Source organism: Ursus maritimus, unplaced genomic scaffold (genome assembly GCF_017311325.1).
Source record: "Ursus maritimus isolate PB19 unplaced genomic scaffold, ASM1731132v1 scaffold_7, whole genome shotgun sequence".
Taxonomy (NCBI): Eukaryota; Metazoa; Chordata; class Mammalia; order Carnivora; family Ursidae; genus Ursus; species Ursus maritimus.
Window position 1 is genome coordinate 16,816,100 of NW_024426885.1, and position 12,722 is coordinate 16,828,821.

The 12,722-nt window shown below is 51.2% G+C and overlaps 1 protein-coding gene across 1 annotated transcript in view; it reads left to right on the forward strand.

Moving 5' to 3' along the window:
* Window positions 1–12,661, forward strand: part of LOC103657298 (nebulin related anchoring protein) — a 69,400-nt gene extending 56,739 nt beyond the window's left edge. Inside the window, exons 36-42 of the mRNA XM_040624430.1 lie at window positions 3,506–3,610; window positions 4,383–4,481; window positions 5,786–5,890; window positions 9,195–9,302; window positions 10,526–10,837; window positions 11,596–11,727; window positions 12,306–12,661. Of these exons, the coding sequence (XP_040480364.1) occupies window positions 3,506–3,610; window positions 4,383–4,481; window positions 5,786–5,890; window positions 9,195–9,302; window positions 10,526–10,837; window positions 11,596–11,727; window positions 12,306–12,410 (966 nt within the window). The 3' untranslated portion in view covers window positions 12,411–12,661. The remainder of the gene's footprint in view (window positions 1–3,505; window positions 3,611–4,382; window positions 4,482–5,785; window positions 5,891–9,194; window positions 9,303–10,525; window positions 10,838–11,595; window positions 11,728–12,305) is intronic.
* The last annotated feature ends 61 nt before the right edge of the window (window positions 12,662–12,722 follow it).

Below are 12,722 nucleotides of genomic sequence, written 5' to 3' on the forward strand. Positions count from 1 at the left end.
TACACAGGCCATCTGGGAGAGGCAAGGGGGGCCCAGCTGGGAGCCTGAAGATGTTCATTGGAAGCCCCACTTTGTTGGTTACTGGCCGTGTGTCCTCGAGCTGTTCCTTCACTTTCTAGGCCTCCATGCATCTAACAGAAGAGCGAAGAGGGTTGATTGACTGGTGACCTCAGATTTCAGGGTTCATGGGGAGATGTTTTTAAGATAGTGGCATCAATATATTATCAGATTTTTTTTTTTACTAAGTGGGGAAAAAAAAACAACCCTAAACATTACCTCAGGTTGCCAAATATATCACAGTGGTTTTTTCCTGAAAAGAAAGTATATTTTAACACTAAAATAAGTAGGAAGAACAATCTAAAAAGAAGAGGACTTTCCAAGAAACAGTGGTTGGCACTCTTAAACGGACATTTTATGAATAGGATATGTATTAAAATTTTGAATGCCGAGAAACTGTGGCTTAATTTTTTAAATCACCCTATTGCTCTTCATGCATTGCTTTATAGGCTTGAAGTTTGTTAATTTGGGGGGCGTGGATTCCAAGGTGCTATGAATACAGGACGTCCCGTAATGTCCAGCTGGCTCTGAGGCTTCTGTTTCCTTGCAGGCGTTATTGAAAATCTAATTTCATGTGGTTATGTTGTGTAGAAGAAGGAACAAAGGCTCCACATGTCTTCACTCGATTTGGCAGAGTCTGGGGGAGGAACAGTATCCCTGGCCTGCAGCTGCTTCTCCTGCCCTCTCCTCCCCAGGCCAGAAAGAAAGCTATGGGTCTGGCCAGAGGGAGCCAAGAGGTGCTCACCCCAAGGGCGAAGGTCTCAGGCCATGATCGCTCAAGGCATGCCTGGGCCTCCAGAATTTATCTCAGACACACGCTCTGCCCAGGGAATGCTATACTGCAAATGGCCGTGATCTTGCACGGGGGCTGTGGGGAGTCCTGAAAAGCACCTTGCAAGGACCGTCAAGGGGACAACCCTGACCTTGGGTAGACTTTTACAGCTGCATGACCTTGGGTAGACTCCCTAAGCTTTCTGAGCCTCAGTTTCCCCATCAGAAACAACAACAATAACAATAGCTAAAATGTATGGAATGTTTATTCTGGACTGGGCATTTGCTCCAGTATTTTGCACGAACTATCTCATTTAGTATCTAGGTACGTACTGATAGGACTCCCATTTTTACCTATGTGGCAACTAAAGCACCTATGATCTTAAGTCATTTGCCCAAGGGTCACAGGCTGGTGGGGAAATGACTTGCTCTAGACCCCAAGTCAGAGGTGAAGCCCCACACTAGTCTCTGGACTCCTGGTTTGGTGCTCTTTGGCTCCCCCGGGTGGCTGGATTAGGAACCCAGGCACGCCGGCTCTTAAGGGTTCTCTTAATGACAGTCTGTCTGGTACACCCAGAGGACAGCCGCCCATGGCTCTTCTGAGGATCTGAACAGTCACTTGAACACCAAGATTGTTCCGCAGATGGGTATAAGAACCCCGCCTTTGCAGGGTGGTGTGAGCACTGCATGAGAGGATGAGTCTAAAGCAAACCACGCCCTCTGCTAGAAGGTGATTATATAGATTTTCGTTAATATGACAGCTATACCTCCTCCCTTGGTCGCCTCCTGGGTGCAGTTGTTGACGTTGTTGGAAATTGGGGACCCAAAACTGCAGCCTGTGCTCCAAAACGGGGGTCCCGGGAAACCCCACGTATGAATCTGAAGGTGGCTTCTAGGCCTTAATCCGTGCAAGGGAAAACAGCAAGACTGCCATCTGGGGAAGCCAGGCGCAGCTGGGCAGCTCGAGAGGGTCTCTTATTATCTTGCCATCCTTCTTCAAAACCATCTTTGGGTAGCTGATTCTTCTCGACTCCCCTCCTCTCTCCCCCTCTTTCATCATGAAGTCCGGGGCAGGCGTGTTGTTTTTAGGGTCTGCGTGAATAGTCAAACCTGGCCTGGGAGCTGGAATATCAAGAGACAATCCATTTGTAAGAGAGTCTGAGGCCCAGTCAGATCTTTGGGGAACCTGCATCTTGCTTTCCGACTTAGCTGCGATTGTACTGTTCAGCTCAACAAAAGGCGAGTTGAAAGAGTGCTCCCCACTTCATCTTGCGTATGAAAGGAGCAAGGCCTGGCTGTGAAGAGGCCCTGTAGGATTATTCTCTCTAACTTAGAAATTTATCCAATTTTCTCTGTTCTTTATCAGAGTGGAAGGCAAAAGCTTTGCCGGTGTAGACCGAAAGATCGCGGCATACAAAGCAATCTTACTGACATGGGGTTTTGAAACCTGCTCCTGAAACTGAGTGATACCTCCCTTCACCAGTCGGAAGGCAGAGTGGAATTTGCACAGGGGCATTAACCAGCAGACAGTAGATCAGAAACGGACCCTCTTTGAGGCCAGCTGTGAGGGACGCTGTGAATCCTGAAATGAAAGGAAACTAAAAAGGCAGAAGACTGGTTTCTGGAGTGATATTCTACGTTACAGCAGAGCTTATATCTAAATTAGAGAAATGCTATCAACTTCGTTTAGATCCAGATTTTAGATTTCCTTAGAGAGTCCTTTTCCACCTTTAAAAATGCCTAATTTCCATAAAGAGAAGAAGAAAAGCATTCCTGCGACTGTCTCATCCTAGGTAATGGTGGACAGATCGTGGAATGGTAATAAGATTTCACGTTTTAGGAGACTCCTAATCAGACCCATTGTCCTACAGCACCGCTTAGGATTGTCTCCCAGGAATGCCGCTGTCGTTCTAATCTTCTGAGTCCTTAAAATGAAGAAAATGGATAAGGCCCAGCCCATCTTTGTGATACAAGCAAATCTTGAGGCAACAGTGGGAGGGGGAGGTAAATCCAGGCACAAAAAAATTAAAATGGCTCACACATAGATACAACCGGTTGTATCTAAGTGTGTGTGGTTCTGAGAGTCCTGCTGGCATTGTCTCTGCCCCTCGCTACCCCCCCACCACCACGAGACAAAACCAGATCCAACACATCGAGTGGCCTTTGCTCCTGAGGCCTCTCCGGTGTTCTCACGAGAACAGAAGGATTGTTATGACCTTCAGCTATCACAGAGAGAAACTGAGTCACATTTTGGTGACTCTGGGCCCTTTGATCACCTGAAGGTGGGTAGAACTGTTCTATTTAGGCAGGCAGGAAGGCAGGCAAGCAGTCGCCTCAGTGCCAGAAGGGAACAGAATCATCCAGGCTGATGCCTGAGCTTGGGTGTAGACCTCCACTCTTTCTTTAAGTGATCATATGCACCCATTACCTTGGCTTCCAACCCTGCCCACTCACAGGTGGGGCCTGCTTGGATCTTCGCACGATCCATTAATTAGCTCCTGGCGGAGTGCGCACACTCGCACGGTTTGACTTGACGATATACAGGATGTGCTCCGAAGGAGATGTTGACGTGTTACAGTGGAGATGAATACAGATGCTATTACAAATCAAGCACCTTGAAATCACCCGACAGCCTGTGGCACTCTCTTGGTAAAAACCAATGATCTTCTTCTCGCAGTTTCACTACAAGTCAGACCTGATGGGCATGAAGGGGACAGGATGGCTGACCCTGAGTTCCCCACAGCTGGAGAGTGCAAAGAAGGCCGGCGAACTCATCAGCGAGGTACCACGCCCCCAACTCTGTCATAAATGCAACCTGGCATTTATTTCCTCCTGAAGAGGGAGCCGGCTTATGGGGTCGAAACCCTAAGGGGGCCTCACGGCCACTGGACCCTCCAGTGTTTTTCCTGGCCTTTTGCAACCAAATCGCAAGACAGAACAAGACTTCTCTCCAGATGAGTTCACTTGCTGGGGAGTTAAAGTCATGTTCCGTACTGGGCGATGAGAGACAGGTGATGCACTAGAAGATTCTCAGTAGGTACATCAGGTCGTTATGAGCTAAGCTGGTCCATTGTTTTCTTGAGGGCACAGAATTTGCCATCCACCTACAGAATTTATGCAGAGTGTCCAGTGTCTTGGGTAATCTGATTTCAGATGGCATTACACACTGCAGAGGGATGGTTACCTTTACCGAACTCCCCACTGTATCGGTGGCCTGGAGATTCTTGCCCGGGGATCCCCTTGAGGGTGGTGCTGCCTTCTTCCATCTCTTAGTAGCAGAACTTACTTGGACAGGGTCCAAGGAAGGCCCAGTTGGTGCTAAGCCCCTCCCTCTACTGAATTCCTTTATTGTAATATGCCTTGGAATTGTGCCGGAGAGTAAATGCTTGTCCACAGAGGCAGCTTGGAGCCCTGTGAGTTACCCACCAAGAAGAGAGACTTGTTTTCCAATAGCATCATTGGCACCTCTGGTACTGAGTAGGTGGGGTGAAGCTGCATCCAGAAAAATGCATGATATTCACCTGTTTCGTGGGATCCGTATCTTTCTCTTACAGACCAAATACCGTGAGAGACCAGATAGTATCAAGTTCACCACGGTGGTTGACTCCCCGGACCTGGTTCATGCCAAGAACAGCTACATGCATTGCAATGAGGTGGGTATGTTTTCATCACCAACCCTAGGTGCCCAGGAGTGGGTAGTACTGCTCAGTACTCAGTGCTTACGAGCACGGACTTAGGATAGTTGGGAGTGCAAACTTTCTGTCTACTACCTGGGGGATCTAGGGCCAGTTACCTGCTCTCTCCTAACCTCCATTCCCTTATTTGAAAGGAGGGCAATGATAGCGCCATTTCCTCAGATTAAGGGAACTAAATGAGAATTGAATAAATAAATGTATGTGAAGCTTTTAGCAAGTATGGGGAACGTAGTAAGTCCTCAGTGCATGCCTCTTATTATGGTTTGGTTCGTAATCATAGCAACAGTAACACTGTGTACTACTGATGATCTTTTGCTCAGCACTAGATGAGATACGTCTTAATTATTGATAGATGGTGATGGAATTAAAAGCTGAACATAACCCAGTTAGAAAAAAAAGAACAGCTATATTAAAAGCTTCTTTCTGCTTCTACTCTTTCTGTATGATTTAGCCTCATTTCTTCTCTCCTATATTTATTTCGAAGTATAGGAAGTTAAATATTTTTTCTCTGAACTCGTCAAAGGATTTGATTTTGCACACACAGTGACAAAGCCGACCCCTGGTCACATGGAGTCCAAATATACCGACAGGTTTATGTTCACGAAGCCCAAATTCAATTTGGAAAAGGATCAGAATATTCAATACTATATTTTCCTCTCTAAAAGTAGATGAGACTCAGTCCCTTCCTAAACTTCTTTGCAACTCTTAGATCACTGCTCTAAAAAGAGCAACTAAGAAGCTTGAGTTTTAAAATTGTGTCTTCCAGGGACCCAGGTAGACTATGAAAACTTTAATTTTCTGAAAACATATTAAGGCATTTTAGGATTAAAAAAAGACTTATTAGTGGTTGTGTCTTTTTATTATTACTATTTATGTCAAGCAATAAGGGCATTAAGACATCTCGGTACTAGTAGAAAGCTTGAACAATGCTCAATTGCAAAGATTCTCAAAAGAGCCACATACCTTATACTGTTTGTAAAACCACACAGGGGTGGCCAGCCAGGATGTTGGTTTGGGGCCCATTTGGAGCAGATCTTGATAAATGTTTTAAATAGGGTCTCCTTACCCCCAGCCGGCCCTACGTAACTCTGGGCCCGTGGGCCCTCTCCGTCAGCCGGTGGATTCTGGAGGGATGCCCTCCGTGCGCAGGGCTGGGTTCTGCTCCCACGACCAGCACCCGGTGGGGAGGGGCAGCCTGCTTCTCACCTGCAACCTCAGCCAGGGCCTGTTCTGCATTTACCGTGAGCCTGTCTTCCCCACAGCGCCTGTACAGGTCAGGGGATGCGGAGTCCCTGCACAGATACACCCCGATCCCCGACCACCCCGATTTCGCCAGAGCCCGCCTCAACGCGCTGCATCTGAGTGACGTAAGTGAAGTCACGCCTCGTGGGGCACGTGCCTCCTCCTGCAACTGCATCTACACCCAAACTGGATTCTATTTGTTGGGGGGAGAAAAGTCCCAGGAAGGAGGACTTGAGACAGAAAGAATGCGGGGACCGAGAATGAGACAGCCCCCATGTGTGACTCTGAGCCCGTTTCCTTGTGGGGCCTCAGTTTCCTCAACTGGAAAATGGGACGGAGCTGGGCCAACCAATGCCTGTGGTTCCTTCCGGCTAGCAAATTCTGGTTCTGGGAGGGACGGCCAAGACCGCAGTCAGGTGCTCCCCCGGCCCTGGCAGGCATAGACACCTGCTCTGTTTCTTTCCTGGACGCGTCTCCTCAGCCCTCAGAGCAGGGTGACTTTGGAGGCACGGTGGCACTTTCTCACCGCACAATTGTCGTCCATCAGGTACAAACACAAGCGGCTCCTTTGTGTGTGAGGCGGTGGCCTCCACACTTCTGTTTCCCTTAGATGTCTGCCCTTTGCGTGCATAACCAAGATGCTGTTTCCTAAACCCAGGCTTGTTGTTAGCGGGGGTTGGAGGCCCCCGGTTGCCATAGAATAGGCCGCCGCTCGGCCAGCAAAGCTGTGATCCGGGGATAACAGGTAGCCAGGCGGCAGAATCAAAAGACGCCGTCAGATCAGAATCACACAGGCTGAGTGTGTCGGCCTGGGGCCGCGCGGGGCCTCCCAGAGTCCGGCCATTCTTCCCTCCCTGGCCTGGCCATTGTATCCTGGGGCTCCGTGCAGATCAACAGCTGCTCCCGCGCACCCCAGAGGTGGCTGCCTTGCAGGGGTCGACGAGAGGCGCCTTCTAGTTAGCGTGTGTATTAGTTTGTTGCGTTTGTAAAGCCCTGTGGGATCCCACGCAGTGAATGCGATGGTGCTTTGTAAATATGAGTTATTATGACATTTGAGGCTTTTGAGGGATGTGCGAGCGATAATTTTAGAACAGCAGCTCTGGTGGGCTGACCTCCATCTGGGGGAAGCGGGACCTCCCCCTCAGCAGAGCCGGGACAAAACAGCCATCGTATTAGTGCTTCGAGGATGGGGGAAGGCCGGGCCTCCGTGGGCTGCATGCTTGGAGGCCCAGAGCCCTGAAAACTGGGGTAAAGCCGCCAGTCCATCTGGGGCCCAGCTGAAGGAGGACGGCCACCCCAGGCTGGTGACAGAGCATCTTCCGGCTCACGAGGGACGCCAGTCTGCAGAGTCCCGGGGCTGAAATTAGCCGCCGGGGCATGCGGATATGGAGAACTCATGAACCTCTTTTGAAAGAGCACTTCTTCGGGGGCGTGGAGAATGCACACAATTGGATCAAGTGCTCCGTGAGGAAGATGTGGAGGGAAAGTGACCTTCCTGGGCAAAGAAAGCCATTGAGATGTGTAAGGCAGCCGAAATAACTAAAAATCAAATGACTCTAATGTGTGAGGATGAGGACAAAACTGCGCCCACTGTGATAAAGAAGAGGAACGCCCAGGGTTCCAAATCAAAGAGCCTACGGAATCTAAAGGCTCCCGGTGGCAAGGCAGAAACCTCAACAGAATAAAAAAACTCAGGGAGGAAGTGATCACAATCGAGCAAATAGTATACAGGGAGAAGGAGCAGGAGAAAGGGAGCCGGCGCCTTGGGGAGAACCCCAATTTCGGCCACGCTCGCTAGGTGACCCTCCGCCGTAGAGGCTCGGAAGCTGGGGTGCATTGGACACCAGAGTGGGGCGACGTCAGAGTTTGATGCTGAGGAAAGTTTGGCATCCTTACCTCGCCCAGATCCGGTGTGGAGGCCCTTTGTGGGAAGGCACCAACTGTCCTCTTCCCAGGGGATGCTAAGGCCTTGGACTCTGTTTGCTATATATACTGCTACTTGTGGGCCCACTGTACCAGGGAGCATAAGGCTAAGGGTGCTGGTCGCTCTGTCATTATCTGAATGTTTCTCCCCTTCTACCAGTCCCTCGGTCCTGCCTGCTCCACTTGGTGGTGACCCAGTAAATCGAATCCTTGGGGCCCTGTTTGTGACCCATCAATTAGGCGATTCTTCCAACGACTATTGGCTCTGTATGTCTAGGGCCCTGGATACGGCAGGTATTTGGCTCATGGTTGGTGTATTGGATGTTGGAGTTGGAGGCAATGATGAAGGTGAAGGTGGTGGACGGCAGGACATAACAATGTGGAGCCCCCCCATTGGGCCAGGCTCCAGCTCCGGGGGCCCCTCTGCTTCCAGGACCGCTTGTGCGGTGAGGCGAGGCACTTTGCTTTTTATCTGCCATCCTTCCTTGCTTAATCCCCTCAATCCCCTGTAGAACAGAGCCTCGGCCATGACCTGTATTTCCAAGTGACCAAAGTAAGGTTCTTCAGGGGCCTCCTGACCTGCCGTGGCTCTTGGAATGAGTGAGCCACCGACACGGCCTGGGGCTGTCACTTCATCACCTGCCGCTCCTGGGCCCCACCTGCCGTCTCCCTTCTCTGTGGCTGAATAAAGGACAGCCCTCCACTGGCATCTCCAGATGGCTCCTTTCATGGAGCCATTCCCTTATCTTGAAAAAAAAATATTAGCTACATGAAGGCATGGGAGATTTTGATGCTCTCTCGGGTATGTGGGTCTACCTGAGGACCAAGAGGATGTGATTACGGACTCCTGGAGGGTGTGCGAGAACAACTTCAAAAGGGAAAAAATGAAAGAGGAAGATGTGAAATACATGGGTCAGGAACTCGGTCAGGTTCTTGGCAATCCATTTCATTCAGGTGGAGGCTCTTCCCTCCGTGCGGGCACCAAGGGTGCCTATGGGAGGCGGCACGCTTCATAGAGATGGTGTGACATGGCTTCAGAAGTAGCCGAGGGGCCCGCGCGGAGTCGTTGGAACTCACACACACATGGGTGCCAGGACCCAAGGAATAGGGCTTTCAGAATGAGGGAAGAAGCAGAGTTCTTGAACTTCGAGTTCCGGCATCTAGAAGCTGAAAACCCGAGGCACTGAAAGTAAATGCAAAGACAGGAAGGAGTAGAGCGGGACCTCTGGTACCAACAGGATGTAGCAAATGAGCCAGACCCGCAGACACCAGACCCCCCGAGCAGGGCCTGATGCTCAGGCCAGGAGCTTAGAGCTGAGCCCTTCATGGCCAGCCCCACCACTCCCAGAGCTTGGGGACGTCCTTGGGATGGATGTGGGGCCATGGCTCTGTCCTTGGACACCTACAGGGTGGAGGGTGTGCGTTCATTTCTGCTCAGAACTAACAACATGCCCGGTGTGTCGTTCTCACTCCCTGCTCACTCAGTTCTCTCTTTTCCCCATCTAGAAAGCCTACAGAAACTCTTGGGAACAGACCCGGGCTGGTGGCTATGACTTCAGGCTGGACGCCATCCCATTCCAGACTGCCCGGGCATCCAGGGAGATCGCCAGTGACGTAAGACCTCAGGCTCTCTCTCCCTCTGTCACTGATAGGTTTGACTGCTTTTTGCAGTTCTGTTGAAAAGCAAACCACCAGGACCCCAAACTGAACAAGTATTTCAAGTGAAATTAAAAATAGGCCTTATTTTCTAGAACCTTAGCCAGAAATTTCAGATCGGGGAGGACACTCTTAAAAGTTGACGTATGTGTATCTAAAAGTCAACTAACACGTGACTGATGTGTTGTTGCACAATAAAGGGCCTTCTAGCTGAAGTGCAAGGTGACAGGGTAGAAAGAGATTGAGCTTTTCCCCAGGATTGATTTTGAGTTCAAATCCTGGCTCAAGTCACTTAGGACTCGGCTGTGTGGTGTTGGGCAAGCTGCTTACATTCTCTGAAAGCAGATTTCTCCATCTACAGAATAGGAATTTAATTTTCATCTCCTAGGATTGATGGAGGATTGAAAACAAAATGGTTTACGGTGTCATGCAAGGAACAGGTGTTCAAACCATGGCAGCCATTTTTATGGAAGAGGAAGGTAGATCACGGATCACACATGAATAGCTTGCATCTGCCCACAGTCAGTCCAGAAATCAAGAACAAGCATTCAGAGATATTTTTAGCAACTAGCCATTGTGACAACCAAGCCTGTGCCTGGTGGACTCGCCGGGAGGCAGGCAGGGGCTGGTTTGGGTGTTACCACTACATACTAATCAGATGCAGTAGAACCACCCATGGGACTTTGATGGATTGGAAATTTAAAAAGCAAAACAAAATGAACCCGATCCTTCCCTAGAGATGGTTTGAGGAACCTGGGCGGGGTCCCTGTAAGCTGGGAAGAATCAAAGGAAGAGTGGCTGCTGAGAGAGTGGGCACATTTCTCTTCCTGTTGGGTTACTCATTGCAGCAGCATGAATACCCTTGGCCGCCACTCGGCGGGCATGAACCTGTGCCAGACATGGAGCCCAGCCCCCATCTCGTTGAATCCTCTCTGTATCCCGTGGGGCGGAGGCTCATTGTCCCGTTTTATCAGGTAGGGAAACGGAGGCTCAGAGAGACTCAGTAACTGGCCCCAGGCCACACAGCTAGAAGGTAGCAGAGGGAGATCTAGATCCCAGGTCTACCTGAATCTGAAGCTGTGCTCTTACCCCATCGTGGAACTTCCTGCTGAGAATCCTGTGGGCTGGCCCGGGAGGGGAGGCAGGCCCCCAGGACCCATCTCTGCTCCTCTGACCTGCAGTTCCGGTATAAAGAGGCCTTCCTGCGGGACCGGGGCCTGCAGGTTGGTTACCGCAGCGTCAACGACGACCCAAGGATGAGGCATTTCCTCAGCGTCGGCAAACTCCAGAGTGACAATGAGTACAAGAAGGACTTTGCCAAGAGTCGGTCCCAGTTCCACAGCCGCCCGGACCAGCCCGGCTTCCTCCAGGCCAGGAGGAGCCAGCAGCTGGCCAGCGACGTGTGCTACAGGCAGCCCCTGCCCCAGCCCACCTGTGACCCGGAGCAGCTGGGCCTGAAGCACGCACAGAAGGCCCACCAGCTGCAGAGCGATGTGAGCTCCCCCCAGGCCAAGAGCCTTCCTCTGCTGCCTTGGCCATCACACCGCATCCCACATGACCTTCTGGGGGTGGGGGGAGCTGGGCTGAGATAGAGTCCGGGAGACCTAACACTGTAGTGCCAGAAGGAATCATAATTGTAATTTGTTGAGTCTTTACCGTGGGCCAGGCTCAGTGCCAAATGCTTTCTCAAGCATTACACCACGGAGCTCCTGCAGCAACCCATCCCTGCCCCATTTTCAGTTGAGGAACCGCAGGCCTGGAGAGGTTAGGAAACTGACTCAAGATCACCCAGCAAATAAGTGGCAGATCTCAGATACGAACCCAGTTTGGTTTGATGTGGGAGCTCAAGCTCTCAATGGTTCTGCCATGCTGTTTCCGAGAGGTCTTAGCAGTTCCCTAACTCGGTCCTTGCATTTTCTCTGGGAGGCAGCTGAAGCCCAGAGAAGGGAAATGGCTTTCCCAAGGCCACAGAGCGAGTGGAGGTGGGAGCTGAGACTTGAACCGATCCTCCCCACCCTCCACCCCCAGTGTCGCTCTCATTGTATGAGCCAAAAGATACAAAGCTCGGCGACATGCTGGCCCAGCTCACAGCTCATCGGGCCCTCTGTGCCAGGGAGCTTAGGAGGAGTTTGCCCCCCTCGTCTTGGCTTTACTGACGATGGCATATGCTCCATTCCACAGAGGCCACTCTGTGGCCAAACCGCCCCAGACCCTGCTGACCTATTCCTCTTGCTTCCCTCCGTCCCCTAAGGTCAAGTACAAATCAGACTTGAACCTGACCAGAGGTATCGGCTGGACACCTCCCGGCTCCTACAAAGTGGAAATGGCTCGGCGGGCAGCAGAACTGGCCAAGGCAGGGGGCCTGGTTCTCCGGGGGGCTTCTGTGAGTAGCCAGCCGCAAACCCATCCCAGCCAACAAGGCTGTGGGGAAAGGCAAACTCATTGTTTCTTTTCAAACTTTATTTTTGGCCAAAGGTCAGCTGGCTCTAAAGAAGTGTGAAATGCAGCTGGAGCAAGGCGCCTAATTTCATGGGTCTGAGATGACCAGGCGGATGACACCCGGGTTAAACTTCCTGCAGGGTTTTCTCTGAAGTCGCAGCCATTAGTTGTGCGGAGACAAGCCTACCGGGGCTCCTTCAATCGCGGGCCACGGCAGCCCAGGCTGTGCTGACTGCTTGCTCGTTACATCCACAGAAAGGGTCAGGGACTCACTGGCTGCAACAGTCTGGGTTTTGAACCCTACTTTGTTCAGAAGAAAGACGCCACGTCTAAATGAGAGATTGGCTTTGCTTCTTTCTCCTTCTTGCCTCGAGGATCCTTTCTCTTGGGGAGGGTGGAGGAGGGGAAGGGCAGGGGAGGGGGAGCATTTGAAATGCTCCCGGGGCATCTGAGGCTGCTCGTCCTGTGGGAGCCCGGCAGAAGCTTCATTCTGACCCAGGGAGGTATGTTTGATTTCCGCAGGGGGGGCCAGAGGCTGTGGAGCCCGCATATCATCAGAGGGGGGACGTGAACCCAGATGCCACGGAGATTCTGCACGTCAACAGAAGGAAGGTTCTGCCGTTGTGAGCAGCGTTCACCCAGGATTCTTGGGAAAGGGGCTCGGGAGGAAATGTGCCCACCAGAGACATGCTTCCATTTGAGCGAGCTGAAAAAACCGCTCACCAGCCCATCCCCGAGCCGCCTTTACTAAAGCAGTGACTCTCAGAAAGCCACGGAGAATGTTGTATTTTTGGTCCCCCGTCTGAACCTGGAAGGGGGTGGCCGGGTCTGTGGCGTGCCTTAGGTGTCTGGGGTGAGGAATAAAGATGTTAAGGTGACTTGCACTGGCTCCGGTCATTCTGAAATCCCACATTTGCAAATGTCTGAGGTGAATGTGGT